General features: G+C 46.0%; 1 protein-coding gene across 1 annotated transcript in view; it reads left to right on the plus strand.

Moving 5' to 3' along the window:
* acin1b (apoptotic chromatin condensation inducer 1b) overlaps nucleotides 1-13981 on the plus strand; it is a gene marked incomplete at its 3' end in the record, with an annotated part of 119406 nt that overhangs the window by 84214 nt on the left and 21211 nt on the right. The window contains exons 15-16 of the mRNA XM_084312175.1: nucleotides 5192-5525; nucleotides 12237-12334. Of these exons, the coding sequence (XP_084168301.1) occupies nucleotides 5192-5525; nucleotides 12237-12334 (432 nt within the window). The remainder of the gene's footprint in view (nucleotides 1-5191; nucleotides 5526-12236; nucleotides 12335-13981) is intronic.

Raw genomic sequence — 13981 nt, forward strand, 5'->3', positions numbered from 1 at the left:
GAGCCTCCACAGCTCCAGTTAACCTAATTTATACCGTAATGAATCATTAAAAAATATACCGTTAACTGGAATATGTTGTTTCTTTACACATATGTTGGATTATGTAATTGGGTTTTCATGACAAAACAATAAAAATCGCTACTTTACATCAGGGTGAACGCTGAACCGAGTCAAGCCGCGGGCGGCGCACAAGCCGGGGAAAAAACAACCGCGTCGCCCCGCTGGCTCTTCAGCAAGAAGCCTCCACAGCTCCAGTTAACCTAATTTATACCGTAATGAATCATTAAAAAATATACCGTTAACTGGAATATGTTGTTTCTTTACACATATGTTGGATTATGTAATTGGGTTGTCATGACAAAACAATAAAAATCGCTACTTTACATCAGGGTGAACGCTGTTACACTGCCACCACCCACTTCAATGACAGAGCTCTCATATTTGCGAATGCATAAACTATATCTTAAATTATGGCTATGTGTCTAATATGGCTGTCGCGAAGTCATTGATAAGCGACAGCCATATTAGACACATAGCCATAATTTAAGATATAGTTTATGCATTCGCAAAATATGAGAGCGCGGTCATTGAAGGGCTTCGTTCTACAACGGAGGAACGGCCGCTGCTGCTGGAGCTGGACCGAGTAGAGCCGGCGGCGGTGCACGTTAGCCGGGGACAAACCACAGCATCGCCCCGCTGACGTTAAAAACGCGAAATAACGTTACTGATGTACAGTGACACCCAGAGTTTCTAGTTACAGTAGTGACGCGTGACTCGAGATAGTCCTAACACTGTAACAGTGTTTATTATTAAGAGTCAGATAGTCCTAACAGTGTTTATAGTCCTAACACAGTGTTTATTAGTAAGAGTCAGATAGTCCTAACAGTGTTTATTATTAAGAGTCAGACAGTCGTAACAGTGTTTATTATTGCGAGTCCTAACAGTGTTTATTATTTCATAACTGTATAAAAACGCGAAACATAATAATCAGTCAGCAGCGCTCCACTGCTACCGCAGCCCAACACAAGTGCGTTGGAACAGCAGCCCAACACTACACAAGTTGGTTGCCCGCGCTGCCGCGCTTGCTCTTTGGATTTCATTTGGGACGTGGGACGGCTGCGCTTGCCTGCGCGTGGGGGCGGGGGGGCGCGTCCAATCAGAGAAAAGCCGAACACAAGTTGGTTGCCTTTAATATTCACGCGGCCCGGTCCCTCCCGCTGTGCGGGCAGGGCGTTCGCACCCAAGGGGGGACCCTGACAAAGGGCCGGTTTGATACGGGAGAAGCTGACATCAAACTAGGTGACACACGCTCCCCCACTGAACACCCCTCCAGAACATGCTGATGAGTTGTTCTGCAGCCGGACATGCAAGGCGTGAGGACCCCATGGGTTCCTACACACCGTAGCCCTGCAGTGATATTGCTACCACCCAAATCACGCGCGCCTCTTCTTTTCAGACCACTGCCGATCTTGAGGGAGTGGGAGGCATCAACGTGATACCCCGCCTGGCGAAGGTGAGGTCGGGGTAACCCGTGCTGAGCATTCTTTCGAAGAGGCCTCGAGTCCCCCTGCTGACCACCGTCGACAGTGGCAGCCGTAACACCAGGCTCACCAATCGCACAACGCGTGGCGAGGGAGCCACGTGACAGCACAACATTCTCACGGACAGACCCAGGCTCAGCCATCAACTGGGTGTCAGCCCCTGTCCCCATGAGAAGCGAAACGTGGGGCCGCATGCGCTTCAATGAAGGCTCGCAGCCTGCAGCCAAAGGAAAACGATCAGAGCCCCTTTTCCGCTGGTGACGGGGGAGGGAGTGATCGGGGAGCGGGCTGCTCGCGGCAGGACGGCGACGGCTTGTATATTCCAAGCCGAGCTCATCCACCATGGCCGATCCCTCGGCCGCCAAGGCTGTCAACCTTGTGGACACCTGTTGACTCGACGCCCAGGGTACCACTGGCGGGGGAAACATGGCCGCCTGTCGAGGGCCTCGCCACAGTCGCTGACGAGGCCGTGCTCCAACCTCTGGCTAGGTGTGGGACCTAGGTCAACAACCGCCCGCGTCTCAGCAGAACGACCAAAGAGTCCTTCCGCGGAAAGAGGAGCCGTGAGGAGAAGAAACCTTTCTTTCTCCCCAAGAGGAGACTGCTCCAACCAGAAATGCCTATTAACAAGCATTGATAGCATCCTAATCCTCCCCACAGTTATAGCTTGCGACTGAGTCAAGATCTCTAACACCAAAAACATGCAAAATGTTTTCAGCGTCGGCTGGTCCTGTAGCCCCACTACCCGACGCTAATGTGGACAGAAAAGCAGTCGGCTGAGCCACAACACTGGCCGCCGCTAAATTCCATCCTGTAGCAGTATAACTCAGTCCATACTGCCACCTGCCGGGCCGACCTGCTCTCAAGCGTCGGCTTCCGGGTGGGACACCGTTCAACTCCGCCGGGGCACAGGATCGATGCTACCTGGCTCTCTAGCCACGGCACACCCGCCCGCGTCTATATTTTCTACAACGGAGTTCTGCGATTTGCAAATCTGATTGGCCACTGACATTTCTGGTCATGTGACATGTGTGCCCAATAGCGTGACGAGCTGTGTCTTTGCCCATTTCCGCTTCGAACAGCCTGCAAAGCACCTGGCGTTCTATCGCCATGCTCTAAGACAAACTCTAACCTTAACCAACTTCGAAAGAGTGCCTAAGCTTAACCGTCGGAATCAGGGCAGGCGTTCTATTGCCATGCTCTAAGACAAACTCTAACCTTAACCGACTTCGAACGAGCGCCTAAGCCTAACCAGTGTAGAAACTTGCGGTCCCACGATTGGGCGTACATGTCACGACACTGGCCAATCAGATTCGCAAATCACCGAACTCCGTTGTAGAAAAATAACAGGCCACCCGCCCTGCGCCCTGTTGTCAACCCGTTCACCCGTAAAAAGGGTAAATAAGACTCGGCAAAACCCCCCACATTAGCTACCGACTGACCTTCATCAATGAACCGGTTAAGAGGAGGGAAAAGCGGTGACATCCCACCGTGGGGAACATTAAAACAGTGACCCAGCATTATAGCATTAGTGTTAGCAGCGCGCTCCAAGATCGCCTGGAAAACGTCCAACTCAGAGGGACGTTCACCCAGACATCCCGCCCCTGGCGCCGACACACAACTCGGTTGTCTAAAACAACCAGCCGCATTACTAACACCAGCGTTAATGCCTGATGACACAGAGCCTACCTGTGTACGAGTTGGCTCGATAGCCAAACCTCGCACGCTGTCCCTCGATCTGCTGCCACAAGACGAGGAAACACCAGGATAGACCCAACGTGTTGTTGGAACATGGCGCGAAGATTCCAGGGGTTGGCAAATCTCCGGTAAACACTCAACATTGCACAATTTCTCTAAACTTTTCATAACACTAGTTCACAGGGTGCAAGCATCCGCCATGATGGAAACGAAATAGAGGAAGGGCGAGTGGTGACCACGCCTAGTACTACGTCACTAGGGCGGGGCCTGGTCAGATGCTGGGTGCATTTGTTTATTCGTTTAATGAAGTACAGTAGGTACTGGAGATGAGGTACATCTCGATGGCGAAGAGCAGGACGCGATTCGCCAGTACGACTATATAACTAATTCCAGTGCACGGTTACAGAACTATTTCTGTTGCACCGTTACAGAACTACTTCCATTGCACGGTTACAGAACTACTTCCATTGCACGGTTACAGAACTACTTCCATTGCACCGTTACATAACTACTTATATTGCACCGTTACAGAACTACTTATATTGCACCGTTACAGAACTACTTCCATTGCACCGTTACAGAACTACTTATATTGCACCGTTACAGAACTACTTCCATTGCACCGTTACAGAACTACTTCCATTGCACCGTTACAGAACTACTTCCATTTGCCCGGTTACAGAACTACTTCCAGTGCATGGTTGCACAGTTACAGAACTACTTCCAGTGCACCGTTGCACGGTTACAGAACTAATTCCAGTGCACCGTTGCACGGTTACAGAACTAATTCCAGTGCACGGTTGCAGAACTACTTCCGTTGCACGGTTAAGACATTCGGCATCAAGTCAAGTCATGTGGGAGGTCATGCCCGCAGCGATTGTGCAATAATACAAGTAATAGGAATAAGACATAACAGTGTCTATTAGGGGTGTAACGGTACGTGTATTCGTCCAGCGACTTTACGGTATGGACTTCACGGTACGGACGTCACAGTTCGGTACATCCAGCCATACGACGAATATGTCTCATACCACTAGGTGAAACTAGGGTTGCACATTTTACAAATGTATGCTCAATATCTTTACTTGACACTGGCTTACTAACGGTCTTAACACAGAAGGTCATTCATTTAACGTTTAGATTATTAATAAAACGTTGAAGCTTGTAAAGGCATGATGACAAGCGGATGGAACAAATTTGTAAAGGCATGATGACAAGCGGATGGAACAAATGAACAACTGCACACTAGTCTGCACTGGGCTGTTTCTCGCCTCCTCCCCTCCCCTTACTACAGGTGTGCCTGAAACTAAACCATGAATGAATGATATTTGTATGTAACTGTAACACAGCAGGGTCATTACAATAGGCTGAAAATGTTCATAGTTTTCTTGTTCGCCTAATAATGTTAACCAATGGAAAGACACACACACACCAACGCGGCCGCGTCACTTTCCCCTCGCAGCTGATCCGAGAGAAGAAGAAAAAACACGCAAACATACTTTTGCTGATCTGGACTGGTCCTCTGAGCTCCTCTCCGGTCGAGCTGCGGTGTTTAAATCCAAAATATTGATAAATCCTCTGCCATTGTTGTGTATCATGGAGTCTTCTCCTCACACACTAACTCCTCACGCACCAATCCTAAAATAGTTCCTATATGAAACTGCTCACAATAAGGTCTGTGGATTACTTGAGTAACCGGGTCATGATTTCTGTAAAGAGACGTTCATTTTTGAGTTTTTCAAATGTATTTGTTGGGTGTTTTGAGCAACACAAACTGAGTGACATTTGGCTCCATTGTACTGGAGTGACGGCAGAAATCACCAAAATTAGGCAAATCACACTGAAACGGAAATCTGGATGGGTAGATGGCACTCTGGGGGGAAATGTTTGATTTGAATGCCCCGTTAAAAAATGCCCCTCGTCACTCATTTGTCCTCTTCCTCTTCCCGTAGTTGGACTTCCACAGAGGTCTGCTGAAGCCAGAGCGAGTCATCGAGGAACGCCCGGTTCTCCCGCCGGTGGGCCCCCTGCCCCGGCTGCCCCCACTGATGCAGGAACGGGACCGAGAGAGGGAGAGGGGCGTCATAGGCGTGCGGGACCAGTGGGCGGAGCGGGAGAGGGAGATGCAGCGGCGCGAGAGGGCCCGGGGCGAGCGGGAGTGGGACCGGGATAAGATCCGCGAGTTCGCCCGGCCGGGGGAGGAGGGTCGACGGTCCCGATCCAGGGATCGTGAGAAGAGGCGGAGGGAGCGTGCGAAGAGCAAGGAGAGGAAGTCTGACAAGAAGGGTGAGAGGGGGGAGGGAGAGGGCGAAGAGCAAGGAGAGGAAGTCTGACAAGAGGTGGGAGGGCGAAGAGCAAGGAGAGGAAGTCTGACGGGAGGGAGAGGGCGAAGAGCAAGGAGAGGAAGTCTGACGAGAAGGGTGAGAGGGGGGAGGGAGAGGGCGAAGAGCAAGGAGAGGAAGTCTGACAAGAGGTGGGAGGGCGAAGAGCAAGGAGAGGAAGTCTGACGGGAGGGAGAGGGCGAAGAGCAAGGAGAGGAAGTCTGACGAGAAGGGTGAGAGGGGGGAGGGAGAGGGCGAAGAGCAAGGAGAGGAAGTCTGACAAGAGGTGGGAGGGCGAAGAGCAAGGAGAGGAAGTCTGACGGGAGGGAGAGGGCGAAGAGCAAGGAGAGGAAGTCTGACGAGAAGGGTGAGAGGGCGGAGGGAGAGGGCGAAGAGCAAGGAGAGGAAGTCTGACAAGAGGTGGGAGGGCGAAGAGCAAGGAGAGGAAGTCTGACGGGAGGGAGAGGGCGAAGAGCAAGGAGAGGAAGTCTGACGAGAAGGGGAGGGAGAGGGCGAAGAGCAAGGAGAGGAAGTTGACGAGAAGGGTGAGAGGGGGGAGGGAGAAGAGCAAGGAGAGGAAGTCTGACGAGAAGGGGAGGGAGAGGGAGAAGAGCAAGGAGAGGAAGTCTGATGAGAAGGAGAGGGAGAAGAGCAAGGAGAGGAAGTCTGACGAGAAGGAGAGGGAGAAGAGCAAGGAGAGGAAGTCTGACGAGAAGGGGAGGGAGAGGGAGAAGAGCAAGGAGAGGAAGTCTGACGAGAAGGGGAGGAGGGAGAGGAAGTCTGACGAGAAGGGTGAGAGGGGAGAGGGAGAAGAACAAGGAGAGGAAGTCTGACGAGAAGGAGGGAGAGGGAGAAGAGCAAGGAGAGGAAGTCTGACGAGAAGGGTGGGAGGGAGAGGGAGAAGAGCAAGGAGAGGAAGTCTGACGAGAAGGGTGAGAGGGGGGAGGGTGAAGAGCAAGGAGAGGAAGTCTGATGAGAAGGAGGGAGGGAGAGGGCGAAGAGCAAGGAGAGGAAGTTGACAAGAAGGGTGAGAGGGGGAGGGAGAAGAGCAAGGAGAGGAAGTCTGACAGGAAGGAGGGAGGGAGAGGGCGAAGAGCAAGGAGAGGAAGTCTGACAGGAAGGAGGGAGGGAGAGGGCGAAGAGCAAGGAGAGGAAGTCTGATGAGAAGGAGGGAGGGAGAGGGCGAAGAGCAAGGAGAGGAAGTCTGATGAGAAGGAGGGAGGGAGAGGGCGAAGAGCAAGGAGAGGAAGTTGACAAGAAGGGTGAGGGGGGAGGGAGAAGAGCAAGGAGAGGAAGTCTGACTAGAAGGAGGGAGGGAGGCGTCTCTACAATTCGTAGCCGCATTTCTGCAGACCCCTCTCTGATTGGTTGAGGCCATTTCTGCAGACCCCTCTCTGATTGGCCGCGCGCATGCGCATGAGCCGCGACAAGCTCCTCTAGCCAGGAGTCGAAACTCCGTTAAGCTCCAGAGAGAGAGGCTGAAAACCCACAGTTGTTGCCCGACGGATGGGAGCCGAATCCCGGATCCGAGTTTTCTGATGAATAGCCCCAAAACATGGAGGTCGCGAACGCAATTTATACGCATGGAAGTATTGATTACGCCATAACGAATCATTAAAAAAATATACCGTTAACTGGAATATGTTGTGTGTGCCTTTACACATATGTTGGATAGGATTATGTAATTAGTTTGTCATTAAAAACCAATAATAATCACTCGCCGGCTTCGCAGCCTGGAACATACATGTTTCGGAACCAATGTGTAATTAGACAGTTACAATATAACATTTATATTAATTAACCCAGTTAATGCCTTAAGAGAGAGTCTGGTGGTCAATTGCTACGGAAATGTTGTGTCTTACTAATAATAACTAATTCCTTGGTCAATAGAAGTCTCTGTGATACTTTCTGAATATGATTTGGGAACATCAAATGGGCAGGCCGCGAAATAACAACGTTACAATGTACAGTTTCTGACAGCTGGCTGTGTTGTGAAATGTGCATAACGTTATGAATAAACCGCGAAGTCATGCGAAATAACGTTATACGCGAATCTGGTAGTACATTTCCAATCAGAGAGGGGCTTCGCTCAACCAATCAGAGAGGGGTCTGCAGAAATGGAGCTCAACCAATCAGAGAGGGGTCTGCAGAAATGCGGCTACGAATTGTAGAGACGCGGGAGGGAGAGGGAGAAGAGCAAGGAGAGGAAGTCTGACGAGAAGGAGGGAGGGAGAAAAGCAAGGAGAGGAAGTCTGACGAGAAGGAGGGAGAAGAGCAAGGAGAGGAAGTCTGACGAGAAGGAGGGAGAGGGAGAAGAGCAAGGAGAGGAAGTCTGACGAGAAGGAGGGAGAGGGAGAAGAGCAAGGAGAGGAAGTCTGACGAGAAGGAGGGAGAGGGAGAAGAGCAAGGAGAGGAAGTCTGACGAGAAGGAGGGAGAAGAGCAAGGAGAGGAAGTCTGACGAGAAGGGGGGGGTGGGCGTGTCCCTATTTTTTCTTTTCGGAATCTGAACCACTTAATTCTGTAAATGCCATAAATTCACAGGTATTTGTTTATTGGTGCAGCCAGAGGTGTACAGAGATTAGACAAGACGGCACACACTACACACACACTATGCTTCCACACGCTACACACACACTATGCTTCCACACGCTACACACACACTATGCTTCCACACGCTACACACACACTATGCTTCCACACGCTACACACAGGGCTGAACGATTAATCGATTTTAAATCGAAATCGTGATTTTGAAATGATGCAATTAGCTAATCGCAAAGTCTGCAATAAATTATATATATTTTTTTTATGTATTTAACTAGGAAGTCCCATTGAGATACAAGATCTCCTTTGCAAGGGAGACCTGGCCAAGATGACAGCAATAACATTTGCAATACATCACACAGCAATAAAATGTGCGATACATCACACAAGAACATAATAAAAGTGCATGTATACAATACATCACATGTAAACACAAAGCAGAATAGTCTACATCAGGGGTCAGCAACCTTTTTGACATGGAGTGCCATTACAGGCCTAATGGAGAACACCAGGAGAACACCAGGATGTGAATGGAGGGTGAATGTGAGGTATATCGTGTAAATAAGTGTTGATTGATCGCAAGACTACACTGTAAAAAAATAAATAACAATAAGTTACCAGAACTTAAAAATATTGAGTTCAGTTACTGTGCATTAAGGTTTTCAGTTTTCAATCCATAATAAGTTAACAGAAAAATAAGTATACAACCACATTATTTCAACCTAATAAAACTATGTTTATTGTCATTGTTTTAAGAACACAAGTTGACTTGGTAATACTCACATTTTGAGTTAAAAAAATGGCTTTTAACATGTGCAATGTTCAATGAAATAGAAAAATAAATAATACAATTTGTTGATTAATCCCACTGGTCACAATGGTGACCGTAATAATGTTTTTGTTATAAGGCTCTGCAAATGTTACTGAATGATGTAGCAATGTATTTCCAGCTAAATTGAAAATAATAAACAAATAAAGGGTCTCAATTAAATATGTGGTAGTAAAAAGAACCTGTGGGAGGATTTCAACAAGATAAATGCGACAACAGTGCAAAATATTTCACTAATATTTCAAAGCACAATTTTTTTTTAATATATATATTTTTATGCTGCCCCCTGTGCCTATGAAAATGCCCCCGCGTGCCTATGCAGGCACGCGTGCCTAGGGTTGCCTACCCCTGGTCTACATGAATAGTCTCTCTCTCTCTCTCTCTCTCTCTCTCTCTCTACTGGTTCAATTAATGTTTAAGTAGAAAAACGTTGCACTATAAAAACAAACTGGATAGTTGATGATAATAATAATAATAATAATAATGGATTGGATTTATATAGCGCTCTTCTCTGACTGACTGTTGCTCTGACCCAGAGCGCTTCACAGAGTCCATTATTCGTTCATACACAGTCATACCGGTGGTGGTAAGCTACAATTGCAGCCAGAGCTGCCCTGAGGCAGACTCACGGAAGCGTGGCGAATAATCAACGCCTACGGCCCCTCCGACCACCACCAACATTCATTCACATGCATACGAGGCAAGTAGGTTAAGTGTCTTGCCCAAGGACACAACGGCAATGGGATGGACATGGGCTTGAGCGGGATTCGAACCACCAACCCTTCGATCATTGGACGCCCCGCTCTACCCCTGAGCCACGCCGCCCCACAAACATAATAATAAACATTTAACTTCATTATTCTAAAATCATTTAAGCCATTCTCCTTTTATGTTTGTGTGCACTACATGCGTCTCATATCTGGTCTGACATCAGAGGAGTTTGATAGTATTTACTATTTTATTTTTTTATTTACAGAGGATTGCCAGATAATGTTGATATTTAAACATAAAAAAAATTATAATACAAAATAAATATACATGATCATGCAACATAAAAAAAATGGTTCTAGGAACGGTTTGGGAGAGGGAGGTAAGGGGTTTTAGATTGTGTGTTGTGAAGTTTAGACTTAACACATTCCCTGCCACGCAATTTGAGCATCTTATACCATTCTCTGCCAGCACTAAGTCTATGGAGATGTTCACCTTCTTTGCAGGGCTATAACTTTTTAAATTGTATTGCTAAATTGACATTACTATGGCCCATTCAACATCGATTATCTATCGTTCAGGATGTAGTAACATTTAACTTTTTCATTCATACGAAAATACTGTCTAGAATATAAATATGTTTTTATCGTTTTCTGCAGTAATTCCTAGAACGTGAGATATAGGCATATATAGATTATCAAATGCCGTTTGTTGCCGATCCACGCTATATAACAAATTTCAACTGTACATGATCCTAAACGTTATGACTGATCATGCACGGATGAACGGAGGGGGGGGGGGGGGTCGTTTATAATTCCGTGATCGTCGTTAAATGCTTTATGTTGTATGGGTGATATATTGATCAGAGCAGTTTGCATGGATAATAATAAACAAACAGGCTGAAAGTAACGTTAGCGTCCTCTTACCGTTGGGCGATGGGACTGGAGCAAAAAGATCCCACTTATTTGACTGTGATCGAGTCGATCTATTTCCGGTTTGTATAATAATAATACTCGCCCAAATCATGTCGATTATTGAGTTATGGCAGCGATCCATATCCACGGTGTGTGGCTAGAGTCCCGCAACAATATGCGAGTGCCGGACGCATTTCGGAGACGCACCGAGGTCGACTCGGCCATTTCCGGTTTGGCAACTCGCCGATCATCCACCAGGGGGCAGTATTGAAGCGTTGCAGAGTTGTGCCGAGTCCCACTGCATCAGACCAGGCTCTGTGAGGGAATTATGAATAACATGGCGAAAAAATGAAATATGATCTCAATAACATTGTACGCCGTGGATTGGCAGAATTCGCATGAACTTGAAACACGTCGTACAACGGTATTGGCGCAGGATGTGTTAAGAGAGGGAGAGTAAAGTACAGAAAAAAAGGTACCGTTGGGTACCGGTATCAATTCCCAGGTAAAAAGAAACATTTTCAGGCTCTGTGTCCCTAACAGACCCACGAGTAGGCCAGATGCAAGCTGCATTTTACAATAAACCTCTGTGGGACTGCTTAAAAACAATAAATAATTATAATTGCAAATCTAATCGCAATATCTGTCCGAAAAATCGCAATTAGATTATTTCTAGGGATGCTCGATATTGTCTTTTTTTTTACCTATACCGATATTGTCCAACTCTTAATTTCCGATACCGATATCAACCGATACCGATTATACCGTAATTCCTCTAATAGTAACCCCGGCTTGTATTTGTTTCAACTGTAGCGGGTACCAGGCTTGTATTAGGAGGAGGCCTGTATAAGAGGGAGGCCTATATTTCAAATTTTCAAACGGATCATAATGAATAAATCAACATTTTGTGTCAGTTTGAACCCAGTCAAATGTACTGGGTTCATTTATTGAAACCAAGTACTGTATGAAATAGTAAACAGTCCAATTACAGGTGGTCACTGGTCATTTCAACGTTTTCAAAGTGAAATCAAGTAACTAGCTCAGTATGCAGCTCAGTATATTAGTAACCCGGCTTGTATTAGGAGGCCGGCTTATAATTGCTTAGCTCAAGAGCGCACCCGGCCATTAATAGAGACCCGGCTTGTATTTGAGACCCGGTTACTATTAGAGGAATTACGGTATGCAGGGTTCCCCCCCCAAAAAACAGAATAATTTCAGGTAATTAACATTACATATCTCTTGTTGTGGAATTAACACAACATTATGCATACTTTTGACAATAAATAAAATCAGAATTTGTTCTTACTTGCTTGCCTGGGTAAATAAAGGTTATAGACATGTAAAAAAAAAAAAAAAAAACGATACAGATATTTTCCGACATCACATTTGAATGCCAATATCGGCTGATAATATCGGACATTCCTAATTATTTCCCAAAATTGTGCAGCCCTAACACACACTATGCTTCCACACGCTACACACACACTATGCTTCCACACGCTACACACACACTATGCTTCCACACGCTACACACACACTATGCTTCCACACGCTACACACACACACTATGCTTCCACACGCTACACACACACTATGCTTTCACACGTGAGGAAAGGTTCTCCATCATAGATGTAGACGCTGCACCTGCTTCATCTTGACTGATGTTGTGTCTTTCCACAGAGAAACCAGACGAGCCTCCCGCCAAACTCCTGGACGATTTGTTCCGCAAGACCAAAGCAGCCCCCTGTATATACTGGCTACCACTCTCTGAGGAGCAGGTCGGTGTCTCACTCTCACTCTCTCTCTCTCTCACTCACGGTTTTATTAACCATTGCAGATGTATATTTTTTGGAATTCAAGCACATTCAACAGCCGTTGAAAATTCTATCTCTCATTTGGATCATTACACCTGAAGGGGTTAAAGATGATTCTATCTCTCATTGGGATCATTATACCTGAAGGGGTTAAAGATGATTCTATCTCTCATTGGGATCATAACACCTGAAGAGGTTAAATATGATTCTATCTCTCATTGGGATCATAACACCTGAAGGGGTTAAAGATGATTCTATCTCTCATTGGGATCATAACACCTGATGGGGTTAAAAATTATTCTATCTCATTGGGATCATTACACCTGAAGGGGTTAAAGATGATTCTATCTCATTGGGATCATTACACCTGAAGTGATTAAAGATGATTCTATCTCATTGGGATCATTACACCTGAAGGGGTTAAAGATGATTCTATCTCATTGGGATCATAACACCTGAAGGGGTTAAAGATGATTCTATCTCTCATTGGGATCATAACACCTGAAGGGGTTAAAGATGATTCAAAGTTTGCCTTCAACTTGAGACTTAAATAGCATATTGTTCACATTAACCTGTTAAGCTGTAGGCTGTATTTCACCTAAAGGTGCCTGTACATGCCTAAGTAAATGGAAGATTGTTCCACGTCTGCAAGGTCAATTTGCATGTTCTTGGTATCTAGCAACATCTAGGGACCTGGGGGTATGTATTTCCAGTGTCAGAAATATTGTGTCTGTTACTAGGCTGAGTAAATTGTAGGGCTGTCTTAAATACTTCGAAGCTTCGTTCGATGGCACAAGCTTCGAACATAAAAGAAATATCGAAGTTTAAAAAAATAAATAAAAATCTTGCGCCTCCATTCCAATGAAACGAAAGTAAGCGGCGCTTCCCGCCTCCATTCCAATGAAACGAAAGTATTATCTGTGTTGAAAACAACAAGGACAACAACAAGGTCATCAGACGTGTGGTTACACTTTAAAATATGCAAAGACAATGCCCAAAAAGCCGAGTGCCAGATATGCCAGAAGAAAATGGCATATCACAACTCTACAACAACTTTGTCAAATCACCTAAAAAACGTAAGTATCGTTGTACACGACGGCGACGCCACACAAAACATTAATAAGGCTATGCCTATGCTGCTATGACTAATGTGTTACCAAGTTGGCTAATTTAATTGTAATCATCTGCTTTTGTAGGTGCATTGTCTGATATAATTATAAATTAAATATAATATAATTGTTTGCTTGATAGACGAAGGTTGCAACATAATTATGTAATGTCATGTCGTTGGCTGTGAGAGCAGCCCCACTGCACCCAGGCAGCGCAGCCGAGTGAAACCTTGTTGGCTGCGTCAGTCACGAAAGGGGCTACTTAATTAATTAATCCAATCCAAGTGCTGTACAAGTCTCACAACATAAGATAAAAAATTAAAAAAAAATTATAGTTGATGTATTTTTTATTTAATTTTTTCCCCGAAGCTTCGAATTAAAATCGAAGCTCGGCCCCGAAGCTTCGATTGCCAAAAAAAGCTTAGAAGGTCAGCCCTAGTAAATTGTAATGAAGAAAAGGAGAATATAAATTATGATTTATGATTTTTGCATCTTTGATAAT

This window comes from Notolepis coatsorum (assembly GCF_963971535.1).
Source record: "Notolepis coatsorum genome assembly, chromosome: 4".
Lineage (NCBI taxonomy): Eukaryota > Metazoa > Chordata > Actinopteri > Aulopiformes > Paralepididae > Notolepis > Notolepis coatsorum.